We start from the raw sequence: 22,947 nt of genomic DNA, 5'->3' as shown, positions 1-22,947 counted from the left end.
CGAGTCCAACAATTCTAAGTCCACTCGCACACAACTCACCGAGTCATCCCTTGACTCACCGATTCTCGGCTCAACCAGAAAAGATTGGGACTCATTGACAAGACTCACCGAGTCCAAGAACAGACTCGTCGAGTCTAAGGCTATCTTCAACCTACTCGCCGAGTTGTACTTCCAACTCGCCGAGTTCCAGGCCATCTTCATCCAACTCGCCGAGTTCCAGCCTATCTTCAAGCAACTCGCCGAGTCCACCCATGTGACTCGCCGAGTACCACCGGGTCTGAATCCATACCGAGGCTTTCCAAGCCATGCAGATGATCCAAACCATAGATCTACCCTTCCTAAGGCCATCCATCACGTAAAGTCGCAAACTTTACGTGAATCCAAGGAGATCTAGGCATTTTCACTCTAGGGTTTGGGTTTGGGACAAGATAGCTCCTTCAATCACTCAAAAACAGGGACTTTTATGCATTCTAACCCTTCTCCATTCCAGATCTGAGGTAGCAACCTCAGATCTAACCTCTAAACTCCAATACACCAAAGGATATGATCTCTAACACCTCCAAAAATGATGAATCTAGATAATAGCAGCTCATACAATGAAATAATACCTCAAAAGGAAGCTCCAAGAGAAGTTTAATCCGGATCCTTGCAAAGCCCTTTGATCCAAGTCTCTTCTCCTTCAAGATTTCTTTAACAACCACTTCTCCAAGCTCCAATTGCACTCTAATCCCTCACAATCACGTCTTAGGGCTATTTGGACTTCAACAGAGGGTAAAGAGACTGGGGAGAGGGTATAATGTTCTTTATATAGGGCTCATCCTCCGGATTTAGGGTTTTCTCCACTCAGCGCCTACTCGCCGAGTCCATCCGCTGACTCGCCGAGTCGGCCACTTAACACGCGACCAAAGTCACGACCCTACTCGCCGAGTCCACCCATGGACTCGCCGAGTTTCTCCTTCCCAATTTACTCTTTTAGCCCTTCAACTTTACTCTTGATATTCCAGGATGTTACATCAGAATTACCCCTGCAGGGGGTTGCGCGACCCGCGTGTTGTTGCGTGGGTGGCCCCTTGATGTAGCATCTTTGAGGTTTGGGCCTCCATAGCTTAGCCCACTTGGCCCAGTTCGAGTCCAATAAGATCCTAGCCCATTTTTCTTCAAGTTTTCTTCAATTTAAACCCAATCATCAATCTCCACATTCTCGAATATTCTCCCGCATCTTGCAATTTTAAAGTTCATTTTCTCCAAGCCTTCAAATAGTCATCAAGGTCGATCCATGCATCATTTCCACCATCTATTAAGCCTAAGATACTTGTTGTCCACCAATTCCCATCGCTTTCCATATGTCCCGAACATTCCCGCATCACTAGTCTCCATGAAATCTGCAATAAAGCTCACGAAACTAGAAAGTACCCAAAATAGTCATAAATAACAAAAAGGAAAATATGCATGGAAATTAACTAGATTATGGATGAAATATGCTAAAATAAACTATAAAAAGAAGTAAATAAAATGAAACTATCATGGTACATGTCAAAGCTAGTGGAAGCATAATTGTTATGCTAATAAGAACATAATTATTATGCTAGTGGGATTGTAATTATTATGTTAAGTGTTGCAAGTTAGCAATACTATTTATAGGAAACAAAGTTCTAAATTTGCAAAGTTGTAGAATTTGGAAATAGTTTCGCTATAATAATGCTTAAGCGAGAGAGCATTTATACTTCATTTCGAATCTAATAGCTTAGATTGAAATTTTAATGGAACTTAGTCATGAGAATATATGAATGTCATGGTCAAATGTTTCACCATAGGAAATTCTATATATGAGAATATTTTAACAAGAGACTGGTCAAGTATCATGTCTTTATGTAAGACATTATGAATCATATCCCATATGTTTTGGGTATTGGATCGATTACATATGATATAATATTCACCTGTTCTGATTTTTCTAAATGCCTAGCGCATTTAGAGGGAAAAAGGGATCGGAACCAGATATGACTAAAGTTGTTAAACGACTGTCAAGGAAAATCCAAGGTTTGCCAAAAATTGCTTGCTTGGGACAGTTGGAAGTATAGAAATGTAGGGACCATATTGATATAATTATGAATAGATAGGATTTTGTTTAGAATGGATAGTCATATGGCAATTACAGAAATGTTTCCATAATGGGAGTTGGATATTAAGAATCTATGTGTAAGTTAGAACCTTTAATGCAAGAAGCATGTTCAATGGAGTTTTCTTTGAATGTGAGACTTCATATCTAGGGAATTGTCTTGTAACAATCTCCAATGGAATGCTTTGTAATATCGTTGACCAAGTCTCTATGACTTTGGAGCCTCGACATTACAAAAGATTCATTGCATAAAAGGTTAGACTCTAGCACATTCTATTGGTGGAAAGAATTGTGTATTCTTACACTTGTAAGGATTAGGAAATTGTAAAATAAGCATCATTGGAAATATGTTCAATTGATCTATTTCACAAAGAAAGGACCATAGATAAACATAGTTTGCATGCCTGGAGCATGGAATGGCTATTGTTTTAATTCAAGTATTGAGTTGATTAGTTGAAAAATTATACAATGAATACGGTCTAGTTAATATGGTGATTAACTAATAAGTGTTTTATTTATATTTAAAAGTTTTGAGACCATACTGAATTAGATTATTCTTGTGCTTCACCTCGCATGTTTTACCTCCCGAATAATAAGATTATTCAAACATCCACAGTCAATCATACTTTGGAAGTAAGTAATAAGGTAAGACTGTCATGAATCCGATTATAGATTGTGTAAGTGTTTAGACATAGCAAATGTTTGCTACAGTGTTCGTGACTTCTCCTAAAATAAGAATTTGAGTATTGGATTAAACCCACACTCATTTGAATCACTTCATGGATTTTATCACGAGTGATTATGAGACGATAATATCTTATATTCTTGAAACGGAGACATATAGTTGTTGTTTACAATTCGGTTGCGCATTGATAATACGTAAACGCATCAGTAACTTGATGTTATAAAACATATTGTTATGTGTGATTTGATGAGTAAATAGTACAATCATATGAGTCGAATTTATTTGTTCCTTTTACCCTAGAAGGGATAAAAGCGATATTTATGTGCCCCTCGATGATTTAGTGTTGACACCCTAAGCACTTGGTCAAGCTTGGACTAAGTTGATGTGTTCAATTGTAGTCTGAGTTAGTCGTCGTAAATCGGAAAGTCGAGAAACAAACCTTGGACAGAGAGAATGATTATAATCCATGTCTCATTTCCATACGATATCTTGTATAATGGAGGAATATTTGATCACTTATCTAAAGGACGCGTTACTGATAAGATCATAGTTCAACAACTGCTTTTGAAAGCTACGATTGCTAATCAGATTCTGAAGTCATACTTGCAATAATAGTTATTAGACTTATCCAAGTGGGAGACTGTTAGATTAGGTGTCTAAGCCCATAACTATATTTGGTATGTACTTTATTTGATTATGAACATGGTCCTTTTGGGTTGCCTTCACTCATGCAACTTGATAGGATGACTAGTGGAGACAGATAGTAGAATTTATTATATGAATAATAAATTGGTACTCAAAATGATTTTATTAATATATTATAAGATTAATATATTATTTGGAAATCATATTATTAATTAGTGATTAATTAGAAATTAATTTGATATTAATTTTGGGATTAAAGGATCTGATTAATAATTGATGGACTTGTTTTGCAAATCTTTGATAGTTGCAAAACTGGGTTGATGGACTCCATAGAGTGGAGTGAACGAAATCCTATAGGGAGGCCCTATAGATTTTGTCCAAGAGCTTTGAAGTGGAGGTCCATGGGATGCTTAAGCCTTAAGCATGAATTAGGGTTTCCTACAGAAACCCTAGCAGCCCACACAGCTATATAAGGGACCCTTCACTATGGGATTTTCAGCCTAAGCGTTATTAAACCCTAGAGTAACCGATTTTCACCTCTATCCTAAGTCATTATTTGCATTGAGTGTTTGTGACTCCATTAGAGGTGCAACACTTGGGGCACTAGGCTTTCAGAAGTCAAGATCAAGCAAGGATTGTTCTTGTTATTACAATATAACAAGTGAGGTAATGACTAAACCCTAATTTACATGTGAATTTCGAAACTGTGTATGATAGTCATAGGGTTTATGCTTTGGATGATTATTTGCATGTATAACTTGAGAAAAACTTAGATCCAAAGCATTAGGGTTGCATGTACACCATAGGAATGTTGTAGTACTCAAAACCCATCAGGGCGTTAGTCTGGAACATACTAACATACATAAACGGGTTGGAATTAGTGCCTTCGACCCGTTCCTACAGGAGAAAACTCACCTCACAAGCTGATTGCAGAATCTCGCGAATAAATCTCTCGTTGCTAGCTGGCAGATCCCCGAACCGCCGATCTCTCGACTCCCCGAGCTATTGATCATCATACAATTTATATAAGTCTGGGATTATTATAACTTAACCATAAGTCCTCACTTGGGTAGAAGACCATTCCACCCACTACATACTCTTGTCCAAATATGGACTCTACTCAACCCTTTTGAACTGTTTCCGTACTTCATAACCCTCTGGGTCAACCTTGGTCCAAGTCAAAGTCAACGCCCAGTCAAAGTCAACACTCCGAGTTGACTCAACCTGTCGAGTTATCCCCCTGACTCACCGAGTTCCCCTGCTACTCGTATTCATGATAAAACGAGTCAACTCATCGAGTCCTTCCTCAGACTCGTCGAGTTCTACCCTTTACAAAATCAGGACAAATCGTTCTAATTCATTGAGTCCCTTTATGGACTCGTTGGGTTCTTTAGTCTGTTGCTTCATCTCAATGGATTAATCCCCTAATCTTCATATCTGAGCTTCATACTTCATATACATACTGAAAATGTCCTTTTGAGGGTAAAGTTTCCAGCTTTACCCATTAATACCCTTACTTAATGGGTTTAGCTCAAACCCTAACTCTTTAGGACCTAGATCTTGGTCAACAAGTCATCAACACTCAAAGCTAAAGCATACAAACTGAGATCTGGACTCTAGACACTACATAAACACGTAAAGCTTCCACCTTTTCTCTACATGCATGGCCTTTTGGAGCTTAAAACGCCAAAATAACATCCTATGGCTTGCATGGGGATCCAATGGGCATAAAGTTTGCACCTTTATGCCATGAAAGCCCTCCATGATTCCAGATCTAAAGGTATACTCACTTGGAACGTCTATATCCCAAAGGTCAAGCTTCTTGGACCAAAAACCCAATAAATGCTAATAAAGAGATCTAAGAAGCTACTAAACAAGTTTGAGACTTGATTACCAAAAAATGATGAGAATGAAATGAAGTTTCTGGATCTACTATCTTCTCCTTGGATCCCCAAGCTTCTCCTTCCTTAACAAGCTTCAAACACACCATGTTTCACTCGAAAATGGCTCACATGCTCACAAATGCATTAGGGTTTTTGAATCTAGGGTTTGGGCAATGGAGGCTGGAAATGAGGCCAACCTCTAAGTCATAAAGTGTTTAAATAAGGTGCAAAATACCGGATCTAGGGTATCCCAAACCCCGTCCAACTCGTCGAGTTGGTCCCCTCCAACTCGTCGAGTTGGTCTTCCAAAAACACGCTTGACAACATTCCTACTCGTCGATTTCTTACCCTTGAACTCGACGAGTTGCCTACTTGATTGAAGATTTCCTTTCCTTAATTGGCCTTTTGGTTTTTGGGTGTTACATGTTTGGTGCGAAAATCCTTCACAAAAAAATCCAAATGTATCAAATTCAATAGAACAATTATTTTCACGAACAAAACGAAGAACAGAGATCGGATTTTTGATAATGGATAGAGTAATCAAAACATTTTTAATAGTAAAAGTTCAATAAGGATTATTGAGCGGAAGAGTGATGTGTCCCATTTTAGTTACGGGTATTAAAGATCCATCACCAACTAACACAGAAGAAGAAAAATTACTACTTTTATCAAGAACATACTTGAGTATACCTACATTGGAGTGAAGGCGGGATGTGGCATTGGTGTCTATGTACCAATCAGCCTAACTGCTGATCATTTAAGGACATGGTGTTGAACATCTGAGGAAGCGTTGTGGGTTCGTTATTCGGCTGGTGGACCCGGTATGTTTGAGGTTGCTGAGTGGATATGTTGGGTTGTTGAGATGAAAAAAAATTGATGTTGCAGTTGGGCCGGATGCTGATAAGAGAGCTTAGGTCTGGGCCCAATGCCAAATGGGTTGGAAGATATATTAGTACTTCACATAATACCTTGTTGAATCGAACCATTTGTGGGCCAATGGACTTGAAACCATCCGTACGCCCAAGCACCTCCTGTTCCACGTTGTTGATTGCCAAGGAAGGTGCCACCAGAAGAATTAGAACCATTATTGGTGTTATGAAATCGGCCACCATAACGACCACCACCCCAACCACCACAATTGTTACGACCGCCACGTCCTCCACGGTAAGCCAGTCTCCCTCCACCGTTGTTATTATTATTTAAGGATTGAATGGAGGATTGAACCGTGATAGCATTCGGTGAAGAGGAGCGATTCGTGTGGGTGATGGATGTGCCATGTTGTTCATCATGAATCATTTGTTGCTCCTCACAGATTAATATTGATCGTGCATCCCAGAACGAAACAAGTGGATCCCAATGGCGGATGTTGATAGCGATATACAAGAATTTTTTAGAAAGACCATTGTTTATATAAGCAACTAAATTTGCTTCAGGGACTTTGGCATCCATGTGCTCTAAGCGATCTACAAGGGTTTTGATTTTGTTATAAAAATTACCAAGACTAATGTTGCAAAGTTCTCGATCAAGCTGAATGATTTTGAAGGCTTTATTTTCACGAAAAACCTCCTCAAGATTGTCCCAAAACTTAAAGGCAAATGTTTTTTTTGAAGATCATGTTGAGAAGAGAAGTGGAAAGAGTATCATACATCCATGATCTTACTATTTTATCCGTTCGTAACCAAGACGCTTTGGCAGCTTCAGATTCGACGGTACCCTTGTCTTTCTCTTTGTTTGAATGAGGTGCTTTAATAGGCAGATTGAGATGGTGACCAACTCAGTATCCAATGCAGTGGATTTCAAAAAGTTCTCGCAATATATCGACCGTAGTTCATCTAATCCAGATCTAGGACAAACAGAACTACATGTTTTATGTTAATTATGGAAGATGGTTTATCAGTGAGGACTGTTGGCATGATGAGGGTACATAAACACAGATTCGGTATGCAAGCTAATGGAAGAAATAACCAGACATAAAAGAGAAGGAATGAACGACGAGAAGGCAAGAGTCAATTACGGTTTAGAACGATCGTAAAGGCTCTAACACCATGAATTCGTCTTATTATTCCTATAAAACTCAATTGTATTACGTACCCACAATATATAAAATACAAGAGAATAATATGTAAAGGGCCTAAACATATGGATCTACATATAGAAACCAATACAAATACAAATATAACACCAACTATTGCATAATGTTAGAGAAGTTTATTCAAATCACTTCCAAACATGGTTTTTTAGGACAATGTACAACTCTATTACGTGGTATCCTTGTTGGTGTTTTCATAAATGATATTACCAAATACAATACATTGTAATTCTTAATTGGTATAATGTATGATCATGTAAGACAATGCTCTGAATTTTAATAAAAAAATGATATTATGTGTATGTCTTTGTTCGCATAAATTATCAAATTATGTGATACATAATACAATTCCATTTACGCAAAAGATACACAAAGCAATTTGAAAGATACATATAAAATTAAAAGAAAAAAATACAGGTAAGCAAAAACCTCGGCCAAACACATTCTTTATTCATAAACTAGGTGTGAGACCCGTGTACTACACGAGTTTATTAAAAATAAAAGTTTAATATCAAAGTGTAAACATTAAACATTTTTTTTAAATAAAATACTTTTAAATAAATACAAACTATATAATGAATAACTAAGTAATTCAATCCATACTAATAAAAACTAATGACATATTTTAAACAAAGATGTTGAGAATTAATGTGTGAAGATTAAATATTTTTTAAAGTAAACTTTTGAAATAAATACAAACGAAAAGATGAATAACTATGTAACAGAATCTATACTAATAAAAAATTATTGACATTTCGTAAATAGTTGTTATGAATCAAAATTTTCAAATACTTCTTTGAATCAAAAATTATAAAAAGACGGGGTTATTGTGGACTTTTCAGAGTAGATTCGGAAGTAGATTGTAAATGTATATGTTTATATCCACATGATATATTTGGGTTGACATTTATATTGTTATGTACAACATATGTACACTTGTTTGATAAGAGTGTTTGACTCTTCTGAAATTAGAAAACACTAAGAAAAATATAGACAATGTAAGTTATACTATACGTATAAATATTTGTAACTTAACATATATATTAAGAAAAAAATAAAATAAGCATAATGATATCATCAAAAATGATACATAACAAATTTATTAAATTAAAAACGAAAATAGATTCAAAACAATGATGATCATTACGACCATTATGACCATTAGGCTTGTAATAATAACAATAGTTAATACAAATGTGCATTGATTATGTGGCAAACTTAACATCTACATGTAACATAAAAAAGTGGAAGAAAAATCATATAAATTGCATGATAGAAAAAGAAATGCCATTTAGCGTAGTGGGCATAATTAGATCTTTTTTTTTTTATCAAAATATAATTTTCTAATTTTTCTTTTGTTATTAGCATCGTTAGATAATAGACTTATAATACTAAAATTAGAAATAGTTGGAAACTTATGTGTTGATATCCACATGATATATTTAGATTTGGCAGTACCCTTGTCTTTCTCTTTGTCTGACCAAGGTGCTTTGATAGGCGGATTAAGATGGTGATTGACTCCATATCCAATGTAGTGAATTTCAAAAAGTTCTCGCCACATATCAACCGTAGTTCATAGATCTAGGACAAACATAACTGCATGTTTTATGTTAATTGTGGAAGATGGTTTATCAGTGAGGACTCATGACATGATGAGGGTAAGAAACACATATTGGGTATGCAAGCTAATGGAAAAAACAAACCAGACATAGAAGAGAGGGAAGGAATGATGAGAAGGCAGGAGTCAATTAGGGTTTTAAACGATCATACGTAAAGGCTTTGATACCATGGAATCCTCTTATTATTCCCATAAAACTCAATTGTATTATGTACACACAATATAATATAATATAATATAATATAATATAATATATAAAATACAAGAGAATAATGTGTAAATGACCTAAACATATGGATTTACAAATACAAATATAACACCAACTATTGCATAATGTTAGAGAAGTTTATTTGAAGCACTTCCAAACATTGTTTTTTAAGACCATGCACAACTCTGTCACGTGGTATCCATGTTGGTGTTTTCATAAATGATATTACCAAATACAATACATTGTAATTCTTAAGTGGCATAACAATGCTCTCAATTTAAAAATAAATGATATTATACGTAACTCTTTGTTCGTATAAATTATCAAATCATATGATACATAATACTATTTCGTTTACAAAAAAAAAAAAAAAAAAAAAACACAAAACAATTTGAAAGATACATATAAAATTAAAAAGTAAATAAATAAATGCAGGTAAGCAAAAACCCCGTCCATACACATTCTTTATTCATAAATTTTTTGAAGACCCCGTCTTTCTTTGTTCGTTTCACATAATTTAAAAATTGTAATAATATACCCAATTGATGATAACGCCATATCCAAACAATGATTCAAGATTTCATTATTTTATTCTTAAAGTCTTCTCTTTTATCTTCAAGATCACCTTTTATAAAAGCAATGATTCACAAATCAACCACCTTTTCATTTTTTTAAAATTTTATATAGACTCTAGTTGTGTCGACATTTAGGAATTATCCAATTTTACACTCAATCATCTTTCATTTCTTAACCGCAATTCCTTTCACAGAAATCCCAATTTGTATCATACGTTTAAACTTCGATTTCCAGAACACCCATCTCAAATTCCAACCAAAAGATCGTTTCTAAGTCCAAGAAAATGGTGGTGACGGCGGCGGAGGAGAGGACTTCGAAGAGGTTCACCGGCGAGTTTGTGGATGAAATGAGGTCTGTAGCGATGAAATTGCATACTAAAGATCAAGCGAAAGATGGAGAAAAAGAAACGCAAGGAAAACCATGGCGTAAATGGGAGCCCACCATTGATGGGTATTTGAAGTTCTTGGTGGATAGTAAACTGGTTTACGATACTCTTGACAAGATTCTTGATAAATCCGATTTTCCTGAATGTGAGTTTTTCAATCGAATAAGTTTATCTTCATTATTAATTACCGATCCTTGATGCTTTTTTTCCGATTCAGATGCTGAATTTAGGAACACTGGACTCGAAAGGGCGGGAAATTTGGCGATCGATTTGGAATGGTTTAAAGAACAAGGTCATATTGTTCCTGAACCTTTATCACCTGGGATCAATTACTCGATTTATATCGAAGAATTATCAAAGAAAGATCCACAAGCGTTCATCTGCCATTTTTATAACACCTACTTCGCACACACTGCCGGTGGTCGGATGATCGGAAGAAAGGTTTGATCATGGATGACTTTTATTCAGGTTTAAAAATTAAAATCCAAGAATTTAAACCCATATTTATTCTTCTTTCTTTTCGAAATTTAATGTTAGGTTGCTGCAAAGATCCTGAATGGGAAAGAACTAGAGTTCTATAAATGGGATGGTGATCTTCCCCAATTATTGCAGAATGTTAGGGAGAAATTGAATAGAGTTGCAGAGGTAATTTTTCCAAAATCAAACTCAATAATTTTTTCTAACTTCGAGTTTTATACAAATCATACACGTTTTTTTAATTGAATTTTGAAGGATGTAATGAAATTTATGTTGAGTGTTTCAATTTGGAAACAATGGATGAGAAATTTACCTAGTTTGACCTTTAAAGTCAAAAGGGTGTTCTTAATATGATCTAATGCATTTTCTTATGGTTTCATCAGAATTGGACAAGAGAGGAGAAGAATCATTGTCTTGAAGAAACCGAGAAATCATTCGAATTCAATGGCGATATTCTGCATTTGATCTTGGCATGATCATGAAAGAAGCTTTGAAAATTTGTTGCTTTTTATTGATCTTTGATTCTCTTGTAAAAAGTGTACTTTCCAAATGTTTCTTTGTATATAATCTTTTTTCTTGTATCAACGCTTCTAATAACTCAAATAACCAAAAAAAAATGTACGCCTTCAATTTGTAAATCTATAATAAAACAACAACAAAAAAAGTGTTTCTTGAATTGAATGTGTCAATTTCAAGAAACGAATGGCCAATCATATCGAACAAAATTATGATATACATGATTTAAGATCATTAAAACAACAAAAAAAAGTTTCTTGAATTTCTATTTCTATAACGTAATAAAGGGATAGTTTGTTTATTCATCAAAGGAGCTCATGAACCCACCCCTAAAACCGGCTCCATTACAACCACCACAAAGAATCTCCTTTTTACCCCTGTATAAATGTAATTTTGAAAAAAAAAAAAAACAATTTTCTTGAAACAAATCATATGGTCTATAAGAATATAACCAAATACCTGCAAAGCCAACACAAACCACCAGCTTTGAATTGTCCATTGAAGTGATCTTTAGTGTTGACTCCTTTTCCTTCACATTGTGTACATTGTATAGCACCTAAATTTGTAAATTGAGGGTTTAAATTATGAAAAAAAAAAAAAACTAACCCAAAAAAAAGTAAAATAAAAACTTTACCATTTCCTAAAATGGAAAAAGGAACAATTTGTGAAAAACTTACCATTTCCATCGCAATCACCACAAACTATGCTATTCACCTTGGTGGTGTTTTTTGCGTCATCGGTAGCCTGCAAAATCAACAGAAAATCTAAAGATTAAGATAAAGTTTCAAACTTTTATGATAAAACGAAAAGGGAATATCTTTTTTTTTGTTGATTATAATTTATAAAACTATACAAAGACCACATTATAAATCAATCAAGAGAATGATGTAACAATTTATGGTACCAGATTCTTGTTAAAGTATTGAATTTTTGGATAGTTTTAACATTTCCCCATTGTTATTTCCTGAATTAAATTAAATTAGCAGGGGTAAATGGGTGACGACATCGAATGATTTGTTTGAAAAGGGAATATGAAAAGGAATAGGAGCATGATTATGGTACAAAAAGAAGAATAAGAATGTTAAAAATTGTGCATAAAATGCTCTGATTCAAAAGAAGCCTCACCTTAGCTTCCAAACTATGAAATCTTTTAAATTTCAGATTTTGATTAGTCACCCAAATCACCTTTCGAGAATTAGGGTTCCCACCAATTATTCCTAAAAAAATTTATCAATATCATTATTCATTAGTGCTCACACGCCATATTTGAATAGATGTTTGAACGAATTACACACACAAAATACACTGAAACACACACACACACGTGTTAGAATTTAGAAAAGAAGGAGAAAGCGAAGAATACCTGGTTTGTTTCGTGTCTTGAAGGAAGAAAGAGGAGTAAAACACAAAGAATTAGTCATTTTTAAGAGATTTTGGGTTTAATTACGTAGAATTTTCAAGATTTTGATGGGTGTGAAGAAAGATTCATATACTTTGGCCTGCAACTGAAACCACTGTGGTTGTAAATACGTGGGTTTTAGAGACCATTCTTTCTCCTACAAGATAAGCTGCTCCCCTTTAAGAGGATATTTTAGTTGTTTACCGAAATTGTCCCTTAAAAAGTCTTTAATTTGTCTTGTGGAGCCAAAATGATGGAGGTTGCTCATGCCATTTCACGCATAAAACCCTACCCGGGGAAACTTAATCCAACATCCACCCGTCCTTTCGGTGCAAATATAATTACTAAATTTTAGAAATTGAATACTACGGTTAATACGATGCGGTTATTTGGTTGTTTTATGCAGTTTGATTTCATTCGGTTGCTTGAGTTTGGCACGGTTTTAAGCATAAGATCTATTATAATAAATGAAGAGTTTTTTTGCCATATGTTATCTTTTCATTTATTTGGACACATGGCATTTTTTAGATTTTTTAAATTTTTTGTTTTTCATTTGTCATTTTATTGTATTTTTCATTTTATTAAATTAAAATTTCATATTTAATATGTAAGATAATATATGTGTAAGGTATTTATTAGAAAGGGTTTATATATGTAATGTATTCAATACATTAAAGTTTCCTTAATTTTAATAATTCAAAAAAATTTCTCATTCTTCTTATAAATTCGAACTTTTCAAATTGTTAAAATTTCATATTTAATTTTTTTAAATAAATTCATGTAATACATGGGTCTCACACCTAGTTCGGTATATATATATATATATATATATATATATATATATATATATATATATATATATATATATATATATATATTTGCAAGAGTTCAACTAGTGATGAGGCTCATGCTTCTCATGGGTCAGAAAGGTTATTGTTTTTTTAAGGTGCTAAGGTGCTTCCGAGACCAGGTGCTTTAGACCAAGGATGACGAAAATTGTTATTCTTTCATTTGCTTCAAGAATGTCTATGGAATTATGTAAAACATCTATTTTGGTATTGAGACGTTTGTTATCAGAAATCAAAAACATTTCTTTCAGAATAAGTGATTTCACATTTGTCTTTAAGAATGATATATTCATCTTTTGACATTACAAAGTTCATGTTCTAAAGACTATTTTAAACTTCTTATCCTCGAAACGTAATATAAGACAGTTTAATTCACTCTCCATCTTCTCACTAGCTTTTATGGAACACTCATAGGCTTTGTAAATGATGTTCATATCTAATTAGATATGGTTTAGATATGGTTCATAAAAGGATAAATCAAAATTATTATTAGAAATCATAGATTTTACTTGTTGAATGATGTTTCTACCGGGTGGGTCATTGGTTGCCATGCAGCAGTAGTTTGGTTCAGCATCATCATCATCTTCCTCCGATCTAGATGACCAGTAGCCTTCATCACATTCGATGGTTTGTCTAACTATAAGACACATGTTTCTACCAGTACTTGTATCATCTTCATCTCCAGATGACCAATATCCTTCCACATCTCTTGACATAGTAATAACGAATGTTTTCTCATTAGCAGCCATCTCTTGGGCTCGACGTGCATAGTATGCAGTGTCCTTAATCTTTGATTTTTGTGATGCTTCGGTCAAGCAATCTTTGGCAAAGTGGTTTGCATGACCACACTTGTAACAAACAATTTTTGGTTTGTCTGACTTCGGAGTCTCATGAGATTCCGAGGGGTGAGTTTGTGTCAGAATGTTTGGCTTGTACGCGGGAGGATTTTCAGAAGGTTTAGGATAGAGTTGGGGAATACTTTGATGAGGAGCTTGGAAACGGTTGTGGTATGGTTTGTGAGTGAGATTGAAGGGATGCTTATATTTCATGGAGAGCAAGGCAAATTCTTGTTGAAAACGTAGTTCGGGGTCAATTGCTTCAGGGTCGAGGTCTCCATCAAACTGATAGTTTGAACTAGCAAGAGTACGTAAAGTTGGTGGAGAGGGTTGAACAGGTCGGATAGATGGGATAACAACTTTGAAAGGGTCCGAAGCAAAGAGGCTCGAAACTTGAGGATCATAAGAACTGACAAGAGCAAGAGGACCTCCTGAGAGTTCTCTCAAAGTTTGTGCAACATTTGATTCATGACATTGGAGCTCGTCAAACAGTTGGTAAAGCTTCAGCTTCTTCAGTTATCCATTACTCTAAAGACACGATTTCACGTTTCCCCATCATTTACTAAGGCTCTTGATGGACTTGAGATTGTACTCTAGAGGAGTTCGGACAATTACATGAGTTGTCATGTTGTTGACGACAATTTGGTATCTATTAGAGGCTGAGGCAACTGATTCACCAGGGGTTGTGGTGATACTATCGAACTCGTTGACGACGAAAGTCAAATGCTTATACATCATGTTTTCTGATCCCTCTAACAGGTCGTAGAGAGTGTCCTAAATCTTTTTAGCAGATTTGCACAACTTAATGTACTCAAAGAGAGAAGGTGGAACACCGAACACCAGTTCGGAAAATGCAACTTGATTTGCATGCAATTTCTTGATGTCATCAGCATTGAGGTGTTTAACGCTGTTCATCCTGTCCCATGAGAGTTGCATCAACATCTCTCACAGTTTGTCTCACATAAACATGTGGACCTTCTTTACCGGATCACCATATAGCTTCACCTTTTCCTTTACCAAGTAAGAACATTTCCATTCTAACTTTCCAATGATCATACTCTTCAATAACTAGCAATGGGGCACGAGAAGGGCAACCCACTCTATTTACTATTTGCATTGAATACATTTGTTAAGAATTAGGAGCATCCATTGAATCTAAGATATAATAGCAGAAGCGGTATATAGAAGAACTTTTATCCTTAACACAGAAATGATCGAAATACCATGGTAATTTCGAATCAACTATAATTTGTTATTATTGATTCAAAGGACAACCACTCAAGCTCTGATACCAATTGTGAGTATTAGAAACAATGTGCAAGGACAAGGTTTGAAAACTTAAACCTTGAGTTAATCTAAAGATTAATGCATGCTCTTAATTGAAGTTCTATTCAAGTCCGGTAATATCAGTCAAGACTTGAAGTAAAGATTCAACAAAGTACACAAGTATTAAATGAAGAAACTATGAGTATGATAAATGTAAAGACAATAAATGAACACGAAGAATGTTGTGGAGGTTTTGACTTGAGAGAAAAGTGAAAGAGAGATAAGAGAAATATTTGCTATCTTTGGAGGAACAATCTGAAGAGAATTGTTATCGAGATTTACGAAAGCAAATATGATTTGAGTGATTGAAAAGTAAGAACACGAAGAGTAAATATTAATCAGATGTTATATTGATGAAGACTGATTACAGAATAAGCAGAAAGGATATTTGCGTTTCAGATAGTTATCCTCTACTTCTATCCTCAGTCCCTATTTATAGGGAACCTGAGTGTACAAAAAATATATTAAGTCTAAACAATACACTTCGCACAAAATTGACTTAGTAAAATAACATAAAGATGTGAAACAAAACAAACACACTATTCGACTTTTACAATTGTGCTTCTACAATCTCCCCCTTTGTAAACAGTCGAAGCTATTCAATCCATAAGCTTTTGAACAGCAGAGTGAATTGTCTTTCGCACTTCTCCATACTAGGAAATCACCTTCTTGAGATCCTTCTTCTCTCCTTCATTATTCTTCTTGCAATTGTTCATACGAACAATAAAGTGCGTATATTGCGAAGAAGTATATCTTTCCACCTCTGAGACTTTAAACAAGAATTTCTTGGGCTTCCCCTTCGTATCTCTTCCTGAAAACACAATGCCGAAAGGTTTCAGGCATATTTCTCCAACAACATATTTTGATAATGCTGATTGAGATAAGGTTTCTTCCCAAGGAACGTTCACTTCTCTTCCCAACGTAGTCGCCACTTCTTCATCAGTTAGAGCTAAGCAATCGAAGTAATTGTCGATATATGTCTTGACATGAGCGAAGCCTATCTTGAACACTTCAGTCTCAGATCCTTTGAGTGTATTCTCTTCCATATGCTTCAAAATGAGAGCCACTTGAATCAAATCGTTGCAGTTCATCAGAGAAAAGTCAGCTATAGTGAAATCATACTGCTTGTTGTCAGCTCGAATAACAAAGTAACGGAAATTTTGAAGCATGTCTTCAAACATCGTATCTTTCTTGACTGTTAACACCTTTTTGATCTTCATTAAAGACCAAACTTCATCCGGATTCTTCCCCAATACAGCATGAAATCTGATTTTCATGTGTATGTAATCATCAGGATTATCAAACTTCTCGCTAATCTTGTATTGAGCAGTAATGAAGAGCATTTCGTTGATCGGAAAATCTAGCTGACAATTGTCTGAATTCGCAATATCATAACTTCTTTTTGGCTTCTTCTCGAATTCATACATTTCCCTCCCCACAACTTTTGACTCTATGGTTTCATAAGAGTACAGCTTCGCAGGATCACCTTTGTTCATCGTGGGAGGATCACTTGCTCTTTGCCTCATAATGCTTTGCACTTGCCTCATCCTTTATAACTCTGCCTCAGCCTCAGCCTCAGCTTTCTTCTCCTCCTTCATTTTTTCGTACAATATTCCTTTTCCTTTTCCCACAACATCTATTTGAGGTTTTGAACTCGAACTTCCTTCTTTTGCCCCAATCGAAATTCCTTTGGCAATCGGTCTTGTGGTTATTGTAGTTGAGGAAATTGGCATTGTAAGTATTGGAAGAGTATATTTAAGCTGGGTAGATATAACTTTTCCCACTGTCTTCGCATCCTCCTCTTTACTTAGATTTTTCTCTCCCCCTTGCACCCCTGTGAAAGCAAGTGGGGCACTCTTCGGTAGTAAAGAGGTAAAATTTGCCATTGGTGCAAGAGCTTTCTGAATTGCTTGTTCCAAAGTATTAACCTTTAGAGACAAGAACTCAGGAGTGAGAATTTGATGAGATGAAGATTGCGAAACCACGGTTTTCAGCTCAGTCACCAACTTGATCAACTGATCAAACTTCTCCTGGGTTTCTTTATGATTAGCTTCAAGGATAGGGGCAGCAACAACCTTGTGCACTTCTGTAGCAACCACATCAATATTCTTTTGAACTTCGACATGTTGAGAAGTAATATCCCTGATCTCCTTCGTAAGTTTGGTTTTCAACTCTTCAAGCTTAAAGTTGACATCCTCCCAAACTTTCTTCAAATCATGTACAAAGAGAACATGGCGTTCTTTTGCAACAGCTTTTAAGTCCTGGACCACCGAAGAAAAATTCCTCCCTTGAGCTTGAATGCGAAGCTCATTATTTTTATTAGACTGATCAACCTTCTCCATTATTCGCTTCTCAGCACCCTTAAGCATAATATCAACCTCCATTGCTGAGATAGAAGACATCCTGCCAGAATCAGCTTGCGACTGAATAATGGCATTCAATTTATGATTCAGGATTTTAAATTGCTTTCCTATCATAAGCATATGATCAGGTATATCCTCCTCCTCTGAATCAAAGTGAATGTCTTCAAGTACTCCTCCAAAGGCTCCTCCGTCAGTTTCATTATCAGATAAAGGTTGCGAAGGTTGAGGAGTTTTTGGTTGTGAGGGAAAAAGGGTTGTAAATGGGTTTTGAAGTGGATGATCAAAAATGGATGAGGTTGTGGATAGTGTTGTAGATGGAAATGATACAAGTGGTAAAGAAATGGGTAAGGTGATTGGTAAAGTGGTTTCAACACTCGTGATAGGTGCCCCCATATCAGATACGTTGACAACCGTATCTGAAATAGGTACCTCCTCTGAAACTGATTTGGTAGTGACTATTTCGAGTGGTTGTGAGGAAACTTGCGAAACTTGAAAATTTGATACAGGTGGATCAGAAATAGTTACAGGTGTAGAGATTAGTGGTGTGTCAAGAACCACTTCTTCATCTGAGGACTCATTGCGAATAATAAGCTTTCGTTTTTTCAACAATGTTTGTTGCATTTGTTTCGCAACATCTTGAGCACGTTGCCTCTTAGATCCTGGAGAGACAGGAGCTGTAATATTGCAAACGGTAACCCCTTTACTACTCACCTCAGTCTTGCGAATCTTTTTCAATACCCCCGATTTTGAGGGTATTATATCCTTCTTTGATTTTGGTGAGGTTTCCACTATCTGAATCTCCTCATCTTGACCCTGTTTGGAAGATTGAGCAGTTGCATCATTCTTGATAGCCTTCTTCTTCTTTGAGGGTTTGGTTGCAACGCTTAACAAAATGCCAGTCTCCACATTTGGATCGAAAGTCTTCATGTAGCGCACCAACACCTTGTGAGTTGGAGAAACCTTGTTAAGCATCACATCTGGAATGCGAGCAACATGGGTAAATATTTCCTCATCATCTTCAACCACCTTTGGAAATTGATATAGAGAGAATTCTGCAACCTCCACATCCTCTGGTACTAAAATTCCCTCCTTTTCATATACCTTTTCAAGAATCAAGCTCCAATACCTTGCACAAGATATTCCTTTTTCTGAATTTGTGTTTTCCAGACTCTTAACAAATTCCTTCCATAACTGAGTTGCATAGTCTACACTGATGTCATAATACCACTACTAGAAAAACAGCCTTTTACGACGCGCAATGCGTGTCGTAAAACGCTCAGACGACGCGCAAATGCGTGTCAAGGAAGGCCATGTCATAACGAGAGACGACACGCTTTTGCGCGTCGTCTATTTACGACGCGCATTTACAACGTGCATTTATGACACGCATTTACGACGCACAGTTATGACACGCAATGCGTATCAAGGAAGGCCCTATCATAAAGGAAGACGACACGCATTTGCGTGTCATAACCTTACGACGTGCGTGTTTATGACACGCAATGCATATCAAGGAAGCCTCTGTCATAAATGAAGATGACACGCATTTGCGTGTCGTAAACTTCAACAACCATTTATGATATGCATTTATGACGCGTCTTTACGATACTCATTTATGCATAATACAAAAATATGTAAACAAATATATACCAAAACAATCAATTTTATCCAATAAAATCATGTCAAAAAATTGTAATACATTGATATTAAGGGGATCTAATTGTACATTGTTATTAAAAGCTTTTCCCTAACTATATAACCTAATACTGCATTGCTATTAGGGGACACCTAGTTTTAGATATTGACGATCTTGGAATACTCTCTCTATGGTGCTTGCGTTTTCTTCCACAGTTTCCTTCAATTGGATAGCATTCACTTGTACATGGAATGGAATGGAATAATGAAATAAGCAATGGAATGGAATGAGTCATTCCATTCCAATTTCATATGAACCTCACGTTATATATTTGTATAAAAAATTAATTGATCTCACCTTTATACAATAAAGAGGAGCAGTAAATACATCATTAAACATGAAAGAATCATTGTCATCCACTTCCCTCCCTTTTGGAATATGAGAAAAACATCATCAATATGTATCTATTTTTTCATAAAGATAAACACAATAACATGACTCATATATGTCTATGGTTTTGGAGTCTGAGCGAGTAATGAAAACATATATATTGCTAATAACAAATTCCATTTGACACAACCCGCTAAATAATCTGATTAGAGAATGAAGTCTCTAGTAACCTGATTATTCAACAAATAAGTAGATTAGGTGATGAATCTCTAGATCTTCATAGCAAGTTACAGAGGTAATAAGTTTTTACTCAAAATTGACGGATTTACCTGTGGAGATGATTTCTTTGGTGTTCAACCATCCTACTCAATTTTGGTGTCCAAGTTGGACCGTTTTACCCTTGGTGCTTGGAGATTCAATGTAATCATGTGTGTGTGTATAACTGCATATATATATTGTCATTTTGAATAGCACACACCAAAAAGTAACATGAACTACCTTGTGTTACTGTTAAAGAAACCAACAGTAATGCTCTGATTAGCAACTCCAAGTTTGTGCTTAGCTGAACCTCTAACTTGTTCTTCAACCGATTTAACCTTACATCAACACATTTTTAATGAGTTGAAATGTACTTTAAAAGCAGACATGTTAACCTAAAAGATTCCTAAGTAGTGATGTGAATGTGAGGTGAACATACTGTTTCTAACCGAAGAACAAGTACCTTCTTCTTCTGACCAATTCTGTGAGCTCTAGCTTGTGCTTGCAAATCAACCTAACCACACACATGGACATAAAACCATTAAGCATAAGCGAAAAATCAAATTATTATTAAAATAGAATTCTTTTTTTTTAAAGTATATATGTATTTAATTATATCTTGTGGGTTCCAGTTTGTGTCAAAAATGATAATTGTATAAGCAGCTTGAAGATTGACTCCAACGCCTCCAACACGTATACTATGAAATAAAAAAGGCTATATGGAAAAATAAATGAAAAAAAAAAGAATAGAACCAAAATGTTGATTAACTAAGATGGAATATGAAAAATGGAGATCCAGGTTTGTTAAACTGGTCAATTAAGGACCCACGATCACCACCACTTGTATGCCCATCTAGGTGAAGGTACATGTATTGTTTAAATATAAATAATCCTCCATCACACCAAGCAGCCTAGTCATTGTTGAAAATAGAAGAAACTGCATTTTGTACTTCCAATAAAAGCTTTTAAACAAAAAATGATAACTGATATTACAAGATAACTGACATATTACAAGTTTTTCAATTTTATAAACAAAAATATAATTACAAAGGGAAAATTAAGGTAAATTACTCGACTCGAAAAAATTCAGTGGGAATATAATATTATACCCGATGATCTGTAGATTTTAGCTTGGGTAGTAGTCGATCTAACATCTCAAGATTCCCATCTTATCACATTAGGAAGAAAATTATTGGGAATGAAATCATGGACCTGGAATTAAAACAAAACAACATTCAGCATCAACAACTCCACAATGAGTTCGCATTAATGATAAAAGAAATTGAAATTTTAATTTGTGCTTTGAAATGAAGAAGATGAAATCATGCTCCAGACAGTTATTGCAAAAAATGAATAGACAATTTTGTTAATGGTTGGAGCCCAAAAGTAAATTTCTGACTCCCATCCAGGTAGAACAGAGGAAGGTACAACCACCAAGAATAGCCCTCTATCATTTTTATTTTCCATTAGGTAACACATTAAAGAGATAACCTGCACAAACAACAAATCTTACTCAAAACAATAAAACATAAAAGGGTTACGATAGGCCATAGCTCTAACGGGTCCATCAGAAGAAACAAGTGAGAAACATGCCACTTTGGTCAATAAAGTAATAAAACTAAATTAGAATGAGCTATAAATAATAAATTAAATGAAAAAAGATAAATTGGATAATGAGGTTTTTTGGAAAGAATAATACTTGAAGTCTCGGATCCTTCGCCCTTGAACTTCAAACACCCCAAGTGCACCATTTACAAGTGCAAATGCAAAAGTCTCTGAAAACTCTTCTTGACCTCCATCTGTATTAGAAGTAGGATGTTATGAATTATAATAAACAATAAAACAAATAAATGAAAGTGTGTTGATATTTCTTGCATATAACCCTAATGAAAATATTATTAATATTATACTATACTCATTAGAGTCTGTTTCAGGAGGGGCAGATGTGTCAGATTGCTGAGATGCTGCACTCTGTGTTGGTCTTGGAACATTAGGAAGAGTCCATTCCAATATTGTAAATGGAAGAGCCAAAGACCTAAGCTGCAAAAAAGAAAACATTATTTGAAAAGAAAATATTGAAAAAAGAATTTTAAATGATTAAAAAGGTACATAAGTAATCTGGTTTACCATGACTGAAGTCTTTGTCATTGTCCAAACCTCCACAGGAGCATCACGAAACAATATCAAAAGATACCTACAAAATGCATCAAGAATGTATCCAATAGGGTTAAATTAAATGTCACAATTGAGTAACAAACACCAATGCATGTTGAAAATGGATTGAAGAATTAAACAAAAAACTATTTCAAGAACAACCTTCCAGAAGATGAAGCCCTCAAAGCTCTAATGGGAGTACGTTCTGGTTTTTGTAAAACCCTAAATGTTCGATTAAGGCCAGTTCGAAGATTGGTAACAACAAGCCTATTTGTAAAGCCACCAGTTTTCTCATTTCCCTAAGTACACAGAGTAATAGTTATATGTCATTACTCATTTCAAATTGAGAAGACCAATACATGTGATTAATTATTTAATAGTTTAATACAAGTTTTTTTGTTACATAAACATAATACATACCTGAGTGTGTGAGAATGAGACTAGTCTTGTATTACCCAACCACCTTAATCCTCTTACAACACTATCATGGATACAAAAACTTGCAGCAACAACATTTACAGAAACATCAAGAATGT

The 22,947-nt window shown here is 35.2% G+C and overlaps 3 protein-coding genes across 4 annotated transcripts; 1 reads left to right on the top strand and 2 right to left on the bottom strand.

The window, feature by feature from the left end:
• Positions 1-6,289: 6,289 nt before the first annotated feature.
• Positions 6,290-6,781, bottom strand: LOC111887392 (glycine-rich RNA-binding, abscisic acid-inducible protein-like). The gene has a single exon (XM_023883559.1). The coding sequence runs from the start codon at positions 6,779-6,781 to the stop codon at positions 6,290-6,292; it is 492 nt and encodes a 163-aa protein (XP_023739327.1).
• A 3,122-nt stretch (positions 6,782-9,903) lies between these two features.
• LOC111887400 (heme oxygenase 1, chloroplastic) lies at positions 9,904-11,266 on the top strand. Its single transcript, XM_023883569.3, has 4 exons — positions 9,904-10,353; positions 10,426-10,649; positions 10,746-10,853; positions 11,069-11,266. Exons 1-4 carry the CDS (start codon positions 10,107-10,109, stop codon positions 11,159-11,161), a joined length of 672 nt encoding a protein of 223 aa, XP_023739337.1. The 5' UTR covers positions 9,904-10,106; the 3' UTR covers positions 11,162-11,266.
• A 22-nt stretch (positions 11,267-11,288) lies between these two features.
• LOC111887401 (protein BUNDLE SHEATH DEFECTIVE 2, chloroplastic) lies at positions 11,289-12,793 on the bottom strand. Of its 2 annotated transcripts, none has more exons than XM_023883571.3 (5): positions 12,565-12,793; positions 12,327-12,418; positions 11,879-11,945; positions 11,661-11,757; positions 11,289-11,618 (listed from the first exon to the last, which is right to left on the bottom strand). In XM_023883571.3, exons 1-5 carry the CDS (start codon positions 12,620-12,622, stop codon positions 11,573-11,575), a joined length of 360 nt encoding a protein of 119 aa, XP_023739339.1. In that variant the 5' UTR covers positions 12,623-12,793; the 3' UTR covers positions 11,289-11,572. The 2 variants fall into 2 exon arrangements, with proteins under 2 accessions (XP_023739339.1, XP_023739338.1); XM_023883570.3 differs by having other exon boundaries at positions 11,289-11,578; positions 12,565-12,787.
• Between the last annotated feature and the right edge of the window lie 10,154 nt (positions 12,794-22,947).

The sequence above is a fragment of the Lactuca sativa genome, chromosome 8 (genome assembly GCF_002870075.4).
Source record: "Lactuca sativa cultivar Salinas chromosome 8, Lsat_Salinas_v11, whole genome shotgun sequence".
In the NCBI taxonomy this organism is placed as follows: Eukaryota; Viridiplantae; Streptophyta; class Magnoliopsida; order Asterales; family Asteraceae; genus Lactuca; species Lactuca sativa.
Note: the sequence above shows the minus strand (reverse complement) of the source record. Positions and strands in the feature narration are given on the sequence as shown.

Excerpts from the sequence above, each read along its gene's own strand:
- LOC111887392 (XM_023883559.1), bottom strand. The coding sequence starts at position 6,781 with ATGGATGCCAAAGTCCCTGAAGCAAATTTAGTTGCTTATATAAACAAT.
- LOC111887400 (XM_023883569.3), top strand. The coding sequence starts at position 10,107 with ATGGTGGTGACGGCGGCGGAGGAGAGGACTTCGAAGAGGTTCACCGGC. Across the intron at positions 10,354-10,425 it reads TAAATCCGATTTTCCTGAAT|ATGCTGAATTTAGGAACACT; the intron begins GTGAGTTTTTCA and ends TTTCCGATTCAG. Across the intron at positions 10,854-11,068 it reads AATTGAATAGAGTTGCAGAG|AATTGGACAAGAGAGGAGAA; the intron begins GTAATTTTTCCA and ends TGGTTTCATCAG.
- LOC111887401 (XM_023883570.3), bottom strand. The coding sequence starts at position 12,622 with ATGACTAATTCTTTGTGTTTTACTCCTCTTTCTTCCTTCAAGACACGA. Across the intron at positions 12,419-12,564 it reads CAAGACACGAAACAAACCAG|GAATAATTGGTGGGAACCCT; the intron begins GTATTCTTCGCT and ends AAATTTTTTTAG. Across the intron at positions 11,579-11,660 it reads GGTTTGTGTTGGCTTTGCAG|GGGTAAAAAGGAGATTCTTT; the intron begins GTATTTGGTTAT and ends ACATTTATACAG.